Raw genomic sequence first — 15,997 nt, 5'->3', positions numbered from 1 at the left:
GAACTTGTTTGACAGAAGCATGGTCTCAAATTACAGGATGACATTTGTACAAGGCCATATATCAACTAAATGATTTTGCAACACAGCATTTGCAACACACACAGTTCTGTATGAAACTAAGCAGCATAAAACCTCTACATCAGCTTCAGGGTGGACATGTGGGCAGTTCCCTGGAGTCTGTGCTCTTCATTTCAAACACAGCAAACTACATGCTCTCAGCATTGTTGCTATGGATATCCAAACCTGATATCAGTACCTGAATATGTTGCAGTTCTTAGAAATTCAGCAAGAATTTGGTACGGAATTGGAACCAGACTAATAGTTTTGAACAAGATATGGACGTCTGAGGACAGACCCATTGCTGATAAAGTAGTCCTACCAAATGGCTTGTGGAGTAATCCTCCTTGCCGCATGTATAAAGTATTAAGTATTAAAAGTTATCGTAAAGTATTAATAATAGATGTGTCATTTTGCAGGATATCAAGTCACACTGGCAATTATGTGTCCTTGGAGACAGCCATTAAAAGACAGAGCTGAGTGGCACTGTAGTTCACCTATATGATCTGGAATATTTGCATCATAACGTCACATTATTGATCTTAGCATCCTAAAGGTTATACAAGGATCCAAAACAAAAATATGACAAAAAATAATGAATTTTTTATACAACTGTCTGTCATAAGACATACTAATGTGTCAATAAGTGTCTGCATAGTGGGACATATTTACAAATTTTATATGGCTCTGAACTTAAGCTCTATCAACAGTTTTAACAAATGTTCGTTTTGTTTTGTTTGTTGTTTAACGCTGCACTCAGCAATAGTCCAGTTTTATGATGGCGGTCTGTAAATCATCGAGTCTGGACCCGACAATCCAGTGATTGATGACATGAGCATCGATCACGCAATTGGAATACGATGTAATGCATCAACCAAGTCAGCGAGCCTGACCACCTGTACCCTTGTACCCATGTCAGGAACTGAACCTGGGTCTTTGGCGTGCCGAACGAACGCTTTAACCACTAGGCTACCCGACCGCCCCTTGTGCAATTGAAAAGAAACATGTTATGTTAACTTCCTACAAGAATTGCCGGTGTGTCAGAAAGCTTCCCTCTATCTCATCTCCTGCTTCTTAAGCATCCGGCTTGACAGGAACAGATTATCTGTCAACACGCCCTGATGTGTGTCTATCAAAAATCTCCAGAGAGGCTTGTATATTTAATGTAAGTAAGTAAGTTGTATATCTAGGTTATGATTCAGCTTGCCATTCTCCTCCCAAAACCCTTGAAAAAGGAACTTGAGGTGGGGTCCACTAAAAAACCCTTGATTTATTTGTTTTGATATGTTAATAAGTTTCCATCCACTGATTATGTTTGTTTGTTTAATGTTTAACGCCGCACTCAGCAATATTCCAGCTATATGACGGCGGTCTGTAAATAATCGAGCCTGGACCAGACAATCCAGTGATTGATATCATGAGCATCGATCCAAGCAATGATCAACCAAGTCAGCCAGCCTGACCACCCGATCCCGTTAGTCGCCTTTTATGACAAGCATTGTCACCTTTTAAGCCAAGCATGGGTTGCTGAAGACCTATTTTACCCCAGATCTGAACCAGTGGTAGTGCATACACCATACATCGATGTGATTACTATTCCCAGGTTATCAGAAGAAAAACTTTATTGATTGCAATGTTAAAAAATAGGCTGACTGGAAATACAATTAAAGTTGTCAATCACCTTGTCTAGTGACTCCTATCTCTAATGTTTCAGTTCCTTCGAAGTTTGATCTTAGTTTGTTGTCTCTTGCTCAATCTCTGATACCAAAATTAACTTGATACCGTTTGTCATTTCTAAGCACTGTGGGTGCTTTTCATGGAGAATTTGGTACATTTATACCAAATTGAAAAGACAGACATACTGAGTATTTGATATACTGGAGCCTTAAAGGGACCGCCTCCGTGGTCTGATGGTAGAGCGTCCGCCCGGAGAGCCGAAGGGCCGGGGTTCGATCCCCAGCCTCGTCATACCAAAAGACGTTAAAAGATGGTACTTGTTGTTACCCTGTCTGGCGCTCGGCATTAAGGGGCTAAAACAAGGACTGGTCGGCTCGGATTCAGTATACTGTGTCTGAGTGGGGTATTCATGTTAAACTGCGGCATGGTATCTCAGTGTGCTAGCACTATAAATCAGCATCAGTCCGGACTAGTACAAGCAGCCACACACACACACACACACGTGCATGCACGTCGCTATATAAGTGCAATAATCATCGACGCAACGTTAAACCTCATTTCACCTCACTTCATCTGTAGCCTTAAAGGATGACATCTCTCAGAGCAGTCCCAGAAATGTTGCTTCAAGTCATAACATCATGATATTCCAGGTACTATTTTAACCATTGAGTATTTAGTCCCACACAATCATTCTCAATGAGAACTTGTATTTCCTTTATTATTATATAATTTTTTATTATATTTTATTTTTCAGTATTCAAACCAGTGTGTACCCATTCTTAAAAAAATAATTCTGCAAGTCAGTAAATTGAGTAAGTCGACCGTTCTGAAGCATTGTTTGTAAACAATAGCCGATAACCCCTCAGTTTACTCAGCCCTGCTCGCCTTATTCAGTGCGAGAAGTTTCTGCTCCTGTGACCACACTGCGGGTGTATGCTTATCACGTGACAGGACTTTACTATTGTTTGTAAACAAATGCACTTATTCTGTAAGAAGAATAGATGGGCCCAATGCAAGCCTTTTGGTGCGCTTTACATAATATTTTGTACATCTTCCCGAGGCAAAGGAGTTAACCGACTCTTTCCACCCTTGCCAAACTCCATTTCTGGGCTTGATTGTAGCGCCATCAGTGACTATTACGTGTTATGTCCCTTCTATGCCCCTCCTATTGACCAGTTGGATTCCATCTCTCATATCACTTGCATTTGCTTCAAACAAAATTAACCGCCGTCATATAGCTGGAATATTGCTGAGTGAGGCATCAAACAACAAACAAACAAAACAAATCAAACAAAATTGCTGCACCCAGTCAAGACGATCTGATCGATGCTCAAGATATATATTGTAATAAAACGGATCTCATTGGCTAAAAACATGAAAAGATTTGGAAAATATCTGTCGACACCCAGTTGATGGTACACATCCGAAATCTGCCATTGAAATCCATGTTGTCCAGCCAAAACATAACTCCAGAATTCCAGTCCTGTTCAGGAAGGGTGGAAACTGGATTTTTAAACTCCCTTGCCTTGGGAAGATGTATTTTACACATAATCATATAGATACAACAACTGCAACAGTGAGGGGCATGGCAATCGTTAGCTCTCTGAAGGGCTTCGCTTACAGCACGTGGAACCAATATAAAATTTAGCGGCCATAAAATTTCCGAGTCCCGTGATGGGATTCGAACCACGGACCTTCTGATCCGAGGTCGGACGCCTTGTCCACATGACCAAAAAGGTTAACCCCGTCAGCAAGCTGACAAGGTAAGGATGTCATCTGTGGGACGACTCCACGCCCTGCTACATACTCCCCCGATAACAGAAGGCACGTCCCGGGCCGCATAGTAGGGTACTGAGGCTTATTTTGCTCAAATTTAATATGAACGTGCTCAGCCCCACGTTGAGCGCCAACGTAGCGGCAATAAAATTTCCGAGTCCTGTGATGGGATTCGAACCACGGATCTTCTGATCCGAGGTCGGACGCCTTGTCCACATGACCAAAGAGGTTAACCCCATCAGCAAGCTGACAAGGTAAGGATGTCATCTGTGGGACGACTCCACGCCCTGCTACATAAACAAAGGATAAATATGTCACGTTTTAGGATATCTTCACAATGAAAGTTCAACATTCCATGACATATGTTCAACTTAATGTATAGATTTGTCAAAAAAGATGAAAAATATCTTGAAAAAACGGTGTCAGATGTGACCAATTCGCAGAGTTACTTGACTGGCTTTGTAATCAAGCTTGCAATAAGTATTTTGTAACTCAACTGCAAGAAATACACACACTTTCTCGTCAATTTGCCTCCAATAGAAACATGACCGAAGCCGGTTATTCTGCGCAGTGCTTGTGTTTTCGGCTTCACTGTGAGGAGCTCCATTGTTTTGGTTTGAGAATTGAATCGTGCATGAACTGAAGGTGTGACGTCAAACTTGGAAATTAATTCCTGTATGATTTGAAAACACCCAGAACTGTCGACATACTGTCGTTTAAATTTGCTGTTCCAGGTGACTTTTATGTGATATCTGTCCATGTGCTGGCCCAGTGTGTCACATGTCACAGGCCCATAGCAGCCATGTCCTGGTTACCCGAAGCAAGGTAGCGTTCTCTTCATTATTCATGCAGTAAAGTTTGTGTACAGCTGCACTAGATCTGCAGTCATCTGTAGTCGCCTGCAGAGTTGACAAATGGATCATAGGTCAGATTCGTGTTTTACAGTATCCAGATGATGACCTGGATCGTTGCTCATACTATTAATCACTTGATTGCTTGACATGGACTAAATCATTTATAGGCTGCTGTGATATAGCTGGTATTGCGGAGTGCGCATTAAAACAACAAAGAAATAACAACAATTTGTTTGTTATTTAGTGCTGCACTTATATTCCAGCTATATAACAACAACAATAACGATAATAATAATAATAATAATAATAGTCCATTTATATGGCACTGTACTCCATACATAAGCATGCTCTCAGAGCTTAGACTTTTATTACCCTGTTCACTGGATCAATGTCCACTCAACAATCATTCTCAGCTCCCTGGGGAGTATACAACCCAAGCTGCCTGTTAGGCGCTAGAAGGTTAACACACCACATTGCCATCTCATCCTACCGGGTACCCATTCACTACTGGGTGAACAGAGGCACATTTCGAACAAAGTCACTAAGGTGACACTACATGTGGTACATGTGCTTCAGTGTGGGGCAGGACCGAAGCCCTAGAAACTCCCAGGAGTCAAGCTGCCGAACTCGGTCCCACATCAAATGACGCTCTGCGACTGACATTGGTTAACCTCACCTGATTTGTGACCACATGCCAGACCCGTGAAGATCCGGGGTAGAATAGGTCTTCAGCAACCCATACTTGCCGTAAAAGCCGACTATGCTTGTCGTAAGAGGCGACTAACAGGATCGGGTGGTCAGGCTCGTTGACTTGGCTGATGCATGTCATCGATCCCAATTGCATGGATCGATGCTCATGATGTCAATCACTGGACTGTCTGGTCCAGACTAGATTATTTACAGACCGCCATCATATAGCTGGAATATTGCTGAGTGAGGTGTTAAACAACTAACAAACAAAACAAACAAACAAACAACCAAGTGCCACCACAACAAACATGGGAGGCAGAATCACTCAGGGTTTTACCTGTGTTATTCATTTTGCAGGTCCACGGGGACTGAAAGCCTTTACCATATTCGACGTAATAAGCGCCCCGCCCTAATAAGTGCCCACGGTGATATTTGCTCATATATTGGCTTGTGAACAATCCCAATTAGCACCCCGTCCAATTGATCAATGTACACAAGACTTATTTATTCATGTATAATACACACTTGTGTGTTTTTGCACCCTTAATTATGGGCAATTTAATTCTGGAAAAATATATCTGTCGGACATAAACATTTCAGGCTGTCAGCATAAACCACAAAATTTATCTTTCAACTCTGTTTCTTTCACCAAAATAATATTCTAATAAGAGCCCCCTATTCCTAATTTTTAGAGCGCCCTGGGCGCTTATTACATAGAATACTTTAATTGTAGGTTACAAAATGAGGGTAACAGGGGAATGTCAATATTTTCATCACACATTATTTTAAAAAAGATGTGGAATTCCCCAAATAAAACAAATCTACAAGAGCCAGTGCTAGAACATTGTGAAGCTTTTGACTGTGTTTTGTATATTTTAAATGATTACATACAAAAAATAATCTTTAAGTGGTTGTAATTATGATATAGCAACATTGACTTCCAAACACATTTTATGCACGCCAGAGGATGCAGTCTGTAATTTTTTGCATCCGTTTTCACATTTCATGCATACAGAAATAAGAATTTCAGGTCAGGTAATACCTGCACTCTCCAGCAGCCCTTGATATTTGAGTGACATTCAAGACCAGGAATGCAAACCAAATGTCGGTCGTAAATTCCATGAATAAATAAATTTCATGACAATTGTGTTCAGTGTCTCATACTGGTGTCACGCAATAACTGAAGAAAAAAGGTGACTATGCTTGTCTTAAGAGGCGACTATGCTTGTTGTAAGAGGCGACTAACGGGATCGTGTCAGGCTCGCTGACTTGGTTGATGCATGTCATCGTATCCCATTTGTGATGCTCATGATTTCAATCACTGGATTGTCTGGTCCAGACAATTATTCATAGACCACCGTCATATAGCGGGAATATTGCTGAGTGCGGCGTTAAACAACACACAAACACTTACTGAAGACCGCCTCCATAGTCTAATGGTAGAGCCTCTGCCCAGAGAGCAGAAGGTTGGCTGTTCGATCCCTGCCGCGTCATACAAACAGATGCTGGTACTTATTGTTTCCCTGCCTGGTTGGCTTGGAGTCAGTATACTGTGTCTGAGTGGGGTACTCATGTTAAACTGCAACATGGTGTCTCCGTGGTTTAGTACAATAAAATTGGCATTACTGCAGAAATGTACAAGCACACGCACACGCACACGCACACGCACGCACGCACGTCACTATATAAGTGCAATAACGCGGCGTTAAAACCCATTTCACTTCACCTCACGAGTTCAATATGATGATGAAAAACCTAAAATAGATCGCATAATCTCATTGCAGTCTTTCAGTAAGCACATAGAGTTTTAATATTCGGGTGGGACAGAAGCGACAGATAAAACAGAATATTCTTCATTCTGTGCTTCAAGACATACAATTTTCGCTCAGGAATTAAGAGCAATACAATCCATTAGCAAGACTTTATACTGACATATAATAGTCGAACTACAAATATAATATGACTTTCAGCGAGTCAATGTATGGCATTAATGATATACATATCCATTCTCTATCCACTAAAGTCATTTCAAGGCATGAATAGCGGTAATATTACCCTGGTTACTGTAAACAAAAATCTTCAGATCACTTCACATACAATTTTGCCGAAATGAATGGAAACAATATTGAATGAAATTTTGAATAAAATTAATAAAATAGATTACAAAGGTAAGTCCAGATATATAATGAACTCTTTTTATAACCAGACAGTGTAATTATATGATTAGTTTGTGAACTTCAGTACGGATTTGTTGACATGGTATTTTCGTTGTTACGTGCTTACAGTAATGTCTTGGGGGGGGGGGGGGGGGGGACATCAAAACTCTTCAACCCTGTGTCTAGTCTGACCAGACCTGTTCGTCACGGGTGGAACGAGCATTCATTGAAACAGCCATCTGCATAATGCTACCCCTGCATCACAGGGCCATATGACACAGTTGAACCAATCAACTCAACTCGAAAGGGTGCACGGGAATCGTTGAGACGTTGAGACGCCCAACGCTAACACTGTATTCGTGCGTGCGTGATTCCCGTGCACCCTTTCAAGTTGAGTTGTTCATGAAATATAGTGATAGCTAAATAGACAGATTTTTTATTCATCCACCGATTGTCTTTAAATGTAATATCCAGTTATGTCTGACTGTTTAATAATCTCATACCAATTTTGACTGGAGTAGGTCAGATAGTTTTTCAGATATTGTAGTAAACGTCGGTGCCTTAAATTACCTTCCAGACTATATAAGACAACCCCCTTGATGGCCCCCTTATTCTAGGTAGGACAAACCTGCCTTATTCACACCAATATACAGTACCTTCTCCCACTAAAATCTCAAACATACAGCAGTAGAGTATACCAGATCTCATTAATATAATATAACTGGGGCAAAGATATGAAATTAATATTTTCACTCTATTCATTTTTAAAACTCTTTCATCATGCTTACACAGTATCTGAGTGGGTTGCTGCAGAGCACAAAAAGAATCAAGTATTAAATGTTCATAACTCTGAAAGGATTCCTATATCAGCATTGATGCATGGTTGACATTGGGACAATATCAATAAATTACAAACTTCAGTGGTAAGATCGTGACGAGTGAACGCTTTAACCACTAGGCTACCCGACCGCCCCTTCTAAGGAAGAAGAGAGTGTTTCTGATCTCATAAATATTATATATCCGAGGCAATGATATGAAAGCAATATCTTTACTTTAAAAAAAAACAAAAACAACTTTTTAAACTGTTTTATCATGCTTATTTCCATTATTCATATAATTCATGTACAGATTACATTTTACACTCTATTTAAAAGTGTTGCTGTGGTGCACTAAAGATTGAAGTATAAATTATTCATGACGCCAAAAGGTTTCCTATGATATAAGCATAGGCAGGTAGTAGACATTGTGATGATAGAAATCTGAAAGAAAAATTCAGAAAGTTCAGCAATAAGGTTGTGTTAAAAAAAAGAAGAGAATCATTGGCAAAATTGTAGACTAGAGTAAGTTCGCCAAGAAAGCTACGTAAGCAAGAAATATTTCTGTTTGAGGCATTATACCCTACAAAGCTCTGGGGGGCATGGGTGGCCCAGTCGTCTAAGGCGCCGTGATTCGCTGTGCTGAGTTGTGTCCCTTGGACACGCCAGAAACCTATGATTGTGGGTTCGAATACAATTATGTTTCTAGGTTTATCAGCACCATACCCGTGCTCGTCGGTTTCACCGAAGTGGTAAACGTCTGAGACCTGCATCACTTCGGGCTTTCCTCCCACATTAAGCTGACACGCCGTGATATAACTGGAATACTGTTTAAAGCGGCGTTAAATCCAACTCACTTACTCACTCACTACAAAGCTCTGTAGGCACATAGGTGAATTATTAATTTTTTAAAATTTTGTCGATCTGTATTTGATCAAATCATTGTGTGTGTGTGTATTTTTCTTCAACAGGAAGAAATCGATGGCATTTTGTATCAAAGCAATGTTTAAAGTCCAAACACAAACTTACAAAAACTTGTGAATTAGATTGTGAAATTGGTTTGGAGATCAAATTATTTTGTAAACAGTTGACCTATCTACCCATCTGTTTAAAATGGAATATGTTTTCATGTGGACAAATCATTCCTTATTCCCTATGTGCTATTACCCCTGAAAGTGTTTCAAATGATACTAAAATAAAAACCTGGAATCATTTTCATCAACTGTCATACCCAACACACACAGTGCTCATTCAACATGTTATTAACATACAAACAATTGCCATTTCCTAAAACCTAATGTCAAGTATTTGATAATTTTATGAGTAAATTTTTTTTTTCACTTACTGGGGTAAGAGTATCCATAACCTAATTACAAAGGCAGGGCCGCAGGGGTACGGGGTACGGGGTAATGGCAAGACCAAAATGATTATTTTGAATATAATGAACAACAAAAGTTCCTGTGGCATTGAATAACGTTTAATGCAAAGTTCTGTTTTTTACCAAATCTGAAACAATTTCGGCTTGCAACAGATAAAAGACTCCTGTAAGTGTTCAAATGGTTTAATTTCAGACTTCAGAAAATGTGTGATTTCATAAAGAACATGAACATGCCTAAATGTCAATTTACAAATCAATAGCGTGTGTGTTCATCTCTGGTTGCGATGCAAGCAACACATCTTCATCTCATGGAATGGACCAGGCGTTTACTTGTTTGAAAAATACACTTAAATATTGGTGTCACAGGAACTTTTGTTGTTGAGTATAGTTTACTCATAAAATTCATATAATGGTATTTAAATAATACTCCACAAAATAAATTATTTATCAAGGAACACTATTTTAGGAACGATGGATATGAAAAAAAAACCAAATGGTGATTTCATATTTCAAATCTACTGATACTACACTATGCTTAATTCACCAGGTGTAAAGATACCATATTTCATCTGGTAAATGCTCAATCACGTACTAAGAGCAGTTGTTTTTTGGAGGCCCAATTAAAACCTGCTGAAAATTAATCTGAAAAACATCAAAGTGCAATGAATTATGCTGAACAGCAACAGATCCGTGTCTACAATGGGAGGCAGTTAACTAAACCTTGCTTTTTTTCCCCTAGTCCTTTCATTCCCAATTTTTTATTTTTTATTCCTTTCTACCAACTTCACATTTTGAGGAAAGGAACTATTTATTATATGGTTTCTTAAAGGGTTTTACTGTGACCTCCAAAACTAGGGGTCCAGAGGATCCCTAATTACTTATTTTGTGGGTCCTCACAGGACATATGAGGTGAGGTGAGGTGAAATTGGGTTTAACGTTGTGTCCAAGATTATTGCACTTTTAGCGACGTGCATGCACCTGTGTGTGTGTGTATGGCTGTTTGTGCTAGTCCGGACTGATGCCGATTTATAGTGCTAGCTCACTGAGATACCATGCCGCAGTTTAACATGAATACCCCACTCAGACACAGTATACTGACTCCGAGCCGACCAGTCCTTGTTTTAGCCCATTAATGCCGAGTGCCAGACAGGGCAACAACAAGTACCACCTATAAAAGTCTTTTGGTATGATGCGGCCGGGGATCGAACCCCGGACTTTCTGCTCTCTGGGCAGACGCTCTACCATTAGACCACAGAGGCGGTCCACAGGAAATAGGAGAGTCCTGTTATGTAATGAAATAGTACAGTGTACCGTACTGTAAGATTTAATAATTACCGGTACCTTTATTTACAGTGCCACGGGACGCAATATATATTTTTTTTTGCGTCCATTCTATACATCGTGTAAAGCAACGAAGTGTGCATTCTTCCAATTCGATTTTGAGACGGGGCATATTGGAAAGACTGTAGTTTATTAGAGGAAATATGGTACTATGGCATGCTGATCAATACATCACACCAACAGACACATAGATAAGATTTAGCAACAACAGCCTGCACACAGATGAGAGTGTTCAGTTCTAGATCATATCTCCACCTTCTCGATACATTGTCATAACAGAAATACCAGGGCTGCATATGATGAATTATTGATTGCTCTTTTTTAGCATTTAAAGCATCCTCTGAATGACAAATAGTTTCTCTACACAAGACTTAATGACCTTTTTATGAAACACCAAACACCCCAACCCTAATTCTGTGGTGCACCTACACTCAATCTCAGTAAAATCAGATCCTTTACTCCGATAATGATTGTATGAGTGTGTGAAGATCTGAGTACACCTCCGTAGTGTCACTTGAACCCTAAGCGAACTTTGACAAGGATTTAAAAATCAGAATATATGCTGGTCTCATTGTTTTGACTCATGCGAGAATTTAGAAGCCAAGTGTTGATGTTGACTGGCTGATTTGAAATTTCACCAGAAGCAACCTATAGTCCTAAGATGTTTGATTCAAACAGACTGCACCCGCTCTACAAATTGTGAGTGAGTGAGTGAGTTGGGTTTAACGCCGCTTTGAACAGTATTCCAGTTATTTCGCGGCGTGTCAGCTTAATGTGGGAGGAAAGCTCGAAGTGATGCAGGTCTTAGACGTTTACCACTTCGGTGAAACCCACGAGCCTGGGTATGGTGCTGACAAACATAGAAACATAATCTGGGTGAACCGGGATTCCAATCCACAATCATAGGTTTCTGGCGTGCCCAAGGGACGCAACTCTGCACAGCAAATTGCGGCGCCCTAGAAGACTGGGCCACCCGTGCCCCCTCACGAGCAGAAGGATTCTGTCAATATTCCATATATACATTCTGAAGTTGTGCGTAATTTTGTGTTCGAAAAACGTCCTTATCAGGCTTGGCAAGTTTTTCAGCTGCCGCATTCAACTTGTAACTTACTCATCGTAAATTGTGACATTTTGACTGACAGTAATGATAGAACAATGTTACCATGGATACATTAGATCACTGGAAGGTTTGTTTGTTTGTTGTTTAACGCCACACTCAGCAATACCCCAGCTATATGACGGCGGTCTTTAAATAATAGAGTCTGGACCAGTGATTGACATCATGAGCATCGATCCACACAATTGGGATACGATGACATGCATCAACCAAGTCAGCCAGCCTGACCTCCCGATCCCGTTAGTCGCCTCTTACGACGCCATCCCATAATGATATAACACAAAAAGTGTACTGTACTGCAGGAATAAGTACAGTCGGCACCTTTGATCTTCGAAGCTGAGGTATAAGCACAAGCACTGGACAGCCGTATCTTTATCCCATGGCCATTATGCATGCTGTTTTACAAAACCTGGACCCGAAAATTCAACGTAGGTGGTTGTCAAAAATATACCTAAAAATTTAACTTCCAAATTAACATAATATTAATGAATGAAAAACAAACAAGTTTAAACTTGGATGTTAATACTGTTGTCAGTTTATATGTGTGACTGTAGTAGAGGCACTTGAGCCTACGGTTTGTCTAATGTATAAAGTCTGGAAGGTAATTTAAGGTACTGACGTTTACTACAATATCTGAAAAACTATCGGACCTACTCCAGTCAAAGTTGGTATGAGATTATTAAACAGTCATACATAACTGGATATTACATTTAAAGACAATCGGTGCATGAATAAAAAATCTGTCTGTTAAGCTATCACTATATTTCATCAACAACCAGACCTGTTCGTCACGGGTGGAACGAGCATTCATTGAAACAGCCATCTGCATAATGCTACCCCTGCGTCACAGGGCCATATGACACAGTTGAACCAATCAACTCACCTCGAAAGGGTGCAAGGGAATCACGCATGCACGAATATGGTGTTAGTGTTGGGCGTCTCAACGTGTGTGATTCCCGTGCACCCTTTCGATAGTTTTTCAGATATTGTAGTAAACGTTGGTACCTTAAATTACCTTCCAGACTATAAAGGGTATTACAACTTGTAGCATGATCACGAGGGGTACATGAGTTTTTTCCTTCCCGCGTTAGGTGGAGGCGAATGGTACAAAACTTAACGAGGGATGCATAAAACCGCACGTACCACTCGTGATCCTACTACAACGAATTTTCAACGAATTCATGTTTTAATATGACACTGTCAAATAATTCAAACAAATTCAAAATTAGTAGAAAACAGCTCCTCAATTGAACTGAGGTTAGCTTGTGCTAATGTCACGTGACTACCAGTTTCAGGGAAAAAGCATGCAGCTTTTTGCTTTGAAACGGGTATAAGGGATTTGTTCTGCCTCTCAGAAATCCATGTGCAGCCCGACTAGCTCGTGGCGGGGTATAAGAGATGTATTCCCCTGCTGAGAAATCTTTTTCCCTCCAAGGCAGGATAAACAGCATTTTATCAAGATCATGTGGACCAGTCAGCTCTCATCATTCTGACTTGAAGGTATGATACACGTATTTATTACCCATACCGTTAGAAATAACCAAGTTAAAAAAAACGTATGTGCACTCGTGCAAATATCACTTCTCGCGCATCAGTGTATTGTTTCGTCATCCTGATGGCATCGTTGACGTAATTCAAATCTTATTGTGGCGTAAGGTTGGAAATGACGTCACACTAGGAATGACAACAAAGCTTAAGATCGTCGACATCATTGGACAAATTGTAGTTTTCTAAGGCAGCAGTGGTGATCAGTGCATTTTTCAAAAGGGTAGCTCAAAAGGATTAAGGTAAAAAGGATGGGTAAAAAAGAATTACACTAGCGTGTGTGTGTATCATACTGATTTTGGGGCCGGGTGGCCCAGTCGTCTAAGGCGAGTTGCGTCCCTTCGGCACGCCAGAAACCTATGATTGTGGGTTCGGATCGCCCCAATTATGTTTATAGGTTTGTCAGCACCATACGCGTGCTCGTGGGTTTCACCGAAGTGGTAAACGTCTGAGACCTGCATCACTTCGGGCTTTCCTCCCACATTAAGCTGACACGCCGTGATATGACTGGAATACTGTTAAAAGCGGTGTTAAACACAACTCACTCACTCACTCATACTGATTTTATGAAACTTGTGTAAGAATGCATGCATTACCCTGGCACTAACTTAAGGAACAAGAATTCTGACACTCGTGTCATGAAAGTGACAAAGTACATATGACTAGTAGTCCACTTTCAGGAATTTTAGGCAGTGGCCATACCACAATATTGGGACAAGTAAATGGTTGAGGATGATTTGCATCCCTGCTTCAGCAGACTCCATCTTTGAGTGCAGCAGTCCCCAAATATTCACACCAGTCTCGATTAATATTAGGAAAGCTGCCACACAAGTTGTTCAAATATTTATCAGTTTGTAAACGGTAGAGGATTTCATCCTCCAAACAGCCATATAACTTATGTGATTTTCATATTTTGGGGATAACACCTAATTGTGAAATAAAGTCAACTCTTAAAGGTTTTATTGTCAATATACACGTAACATAGATTTATATCTGGACCTGCACAGAGACCGATATCCTACCCAAGTCTGCAGTAGACGTCAGTAAAAAGTCCCAAATAGGTGCTAAAATAATTCCTTATTCACATTAATTTAGGCATATAACTACTGATAATAATTAATAACTAACAACAGGGCCAGGAAAGACATGAGGCATTAATTATTGAATTCAATGCAATGTTAAAATACCTCTGAATTCAAGAACATCTGAACTGAAAATAAATCTAATCTAAAATATTTTTTGCCAAAATGCCAAGAGCACTTTGTTAGGAAACAGATAAATCTCTGCTTTATATTTTTGTAATTTTAATAAGGGTGATGTGTCCATGACGTTGGTTGGTTTTGTAAAACAACATTAAAAGGCTGTACCAAGACATAGCGACTTGTTCCTGGTTGTAATTGCAATGCATCACCTTTATGCTGTGTAGTGTGGTACCATTCTTTTAGGGATCTATACTGATCAACATACATGATCAATATATTTTCTCAATACCTATTTCTGGACTGGGAAAAATATTAAAATATTTCAATATTATTCAAATATAAATAATTAACACTCCGACCTTATCCCATAATGCATTCGATATTTACTGCAATGTGTTAGAAAACAGACAAACAACTCATTTAAATATATACCAGTTGTTCTTAACTCAACACGACTCTCAAGTTTGTTGCAAAGTTCACAACAATAGACACGAGACAGAACTCTTGTCAATTTCGTCACAGATCATGAATCTGTCACCATTCGCTATGGCATTCGGGAGTTCTCTGTTTCACAATTACCCACGTCAATGAATTGACAAATATTTTTTACAGTAAACCGTTAACAGTAAAATCGTTGCAAAGTGTCGACTAAATAGCACTATCGATATATAATCTTCTTCAAAAGCTTCATTGACCTAGTTTGACAGTCTGAGCTAGAGGTACAGGGTGACAATGCCGTTATTGTTTTTATCACATATCCCCATGACGTAATTCAATAAGTTTCCGCACGTGGGGTCCGTGCATTCTCACCTGCAATCCGTGGAGAAAGCGTGTATCTGTCGCTGACTTCGATGCGCTTTGTCACTGAGCATTGATTACGCTGTCATCTGTCACCTTTGGGCACCTGGCGGTATAGGGGAGGTAACTCTATCTGACCACTGCAACAGGTGTGTGGTTCATCGTGGAGTACGGAAGATTGAATGAGTATGGTTTTACGCCGCTTTTAGCAATATTCCAGCAATATCACGGAGGGGTACACCAGAAATGGGCTTCACAAGCACGGAAGACATTTGGCTGTGTGGATAACGCCTCAGCTGCATGTGTTTATTACCACGTTATCATCAAAAGACAGTTATTCGGATTAAATCCCTTGCAATATTTGCAATTATTCAAGGAGGTCAAAATTGTCAATTTCAGATTAAACAAAGAAATATGTTGCGTAAAGTCAAATAATCCCTAATTCTCACATCAAGCTGTGATAATAATTTACAATTTCCGTTTTCGCGAAGGATTAAACTGCTTATAAGGGCGTTAACTTGAATAACAATATTCTGTGAATTCATTTTTTTACTGTATATAAAGAATTAAGCACTTATCTGTATGTACCGC

General features: G+C 39.9%; 1 protein-coding gene across 2 annotated transcripts in view; it reads right to left on the bottom strand.

Annotated features, from left to right (window-relative positions):
* Positions 1-15,613, bottom strand: part of LOC124133842 — a 101,704-nt gene extending 86,091 nt beyond the window's left edge. Inside the window, exon 1 of one of the 2 annotated variants that reach the window (XM_048397016.1) lies at positions 15,419-15,613. In XM_048397016.1, the coding sequence (XP_048252973.1) occupies positions 15,419-15,480 (62 nt within the window). In that variant the 5' untranslated portion in view covers positions 15,481-15,613. The remainder of the gene's footprint in view (positions 1-15,418) is intronic. The other variant, XM_048397015.1, reaches the window with a different exon arrangement.
* Between the last annotated feature and the right edge of the window lie 384 nt (positions 15,614-15,997).

Source organism: Haliotis rufescens, unplaced genomic scaffold (assembly GCF_023055435.1).
Source record: "Haliotis rufescens isolate VD_foot unplaced genomic scaffold, xgHalRufe1.0.p SCAF_16, whole genome shotgun sequence".
NCBI classification, from domain to species: Eukaryota; Metazoa; Mollusca; class Gastropoda; order Lepetellida; family Haliotidae; genus Haliotis; species Haliotis rufescens.
The sequence above is the reverse complement of the archived record's forward strand: the minus strand, read 5'-3'. Positions and strand labels throughout refer to the sequence as shown.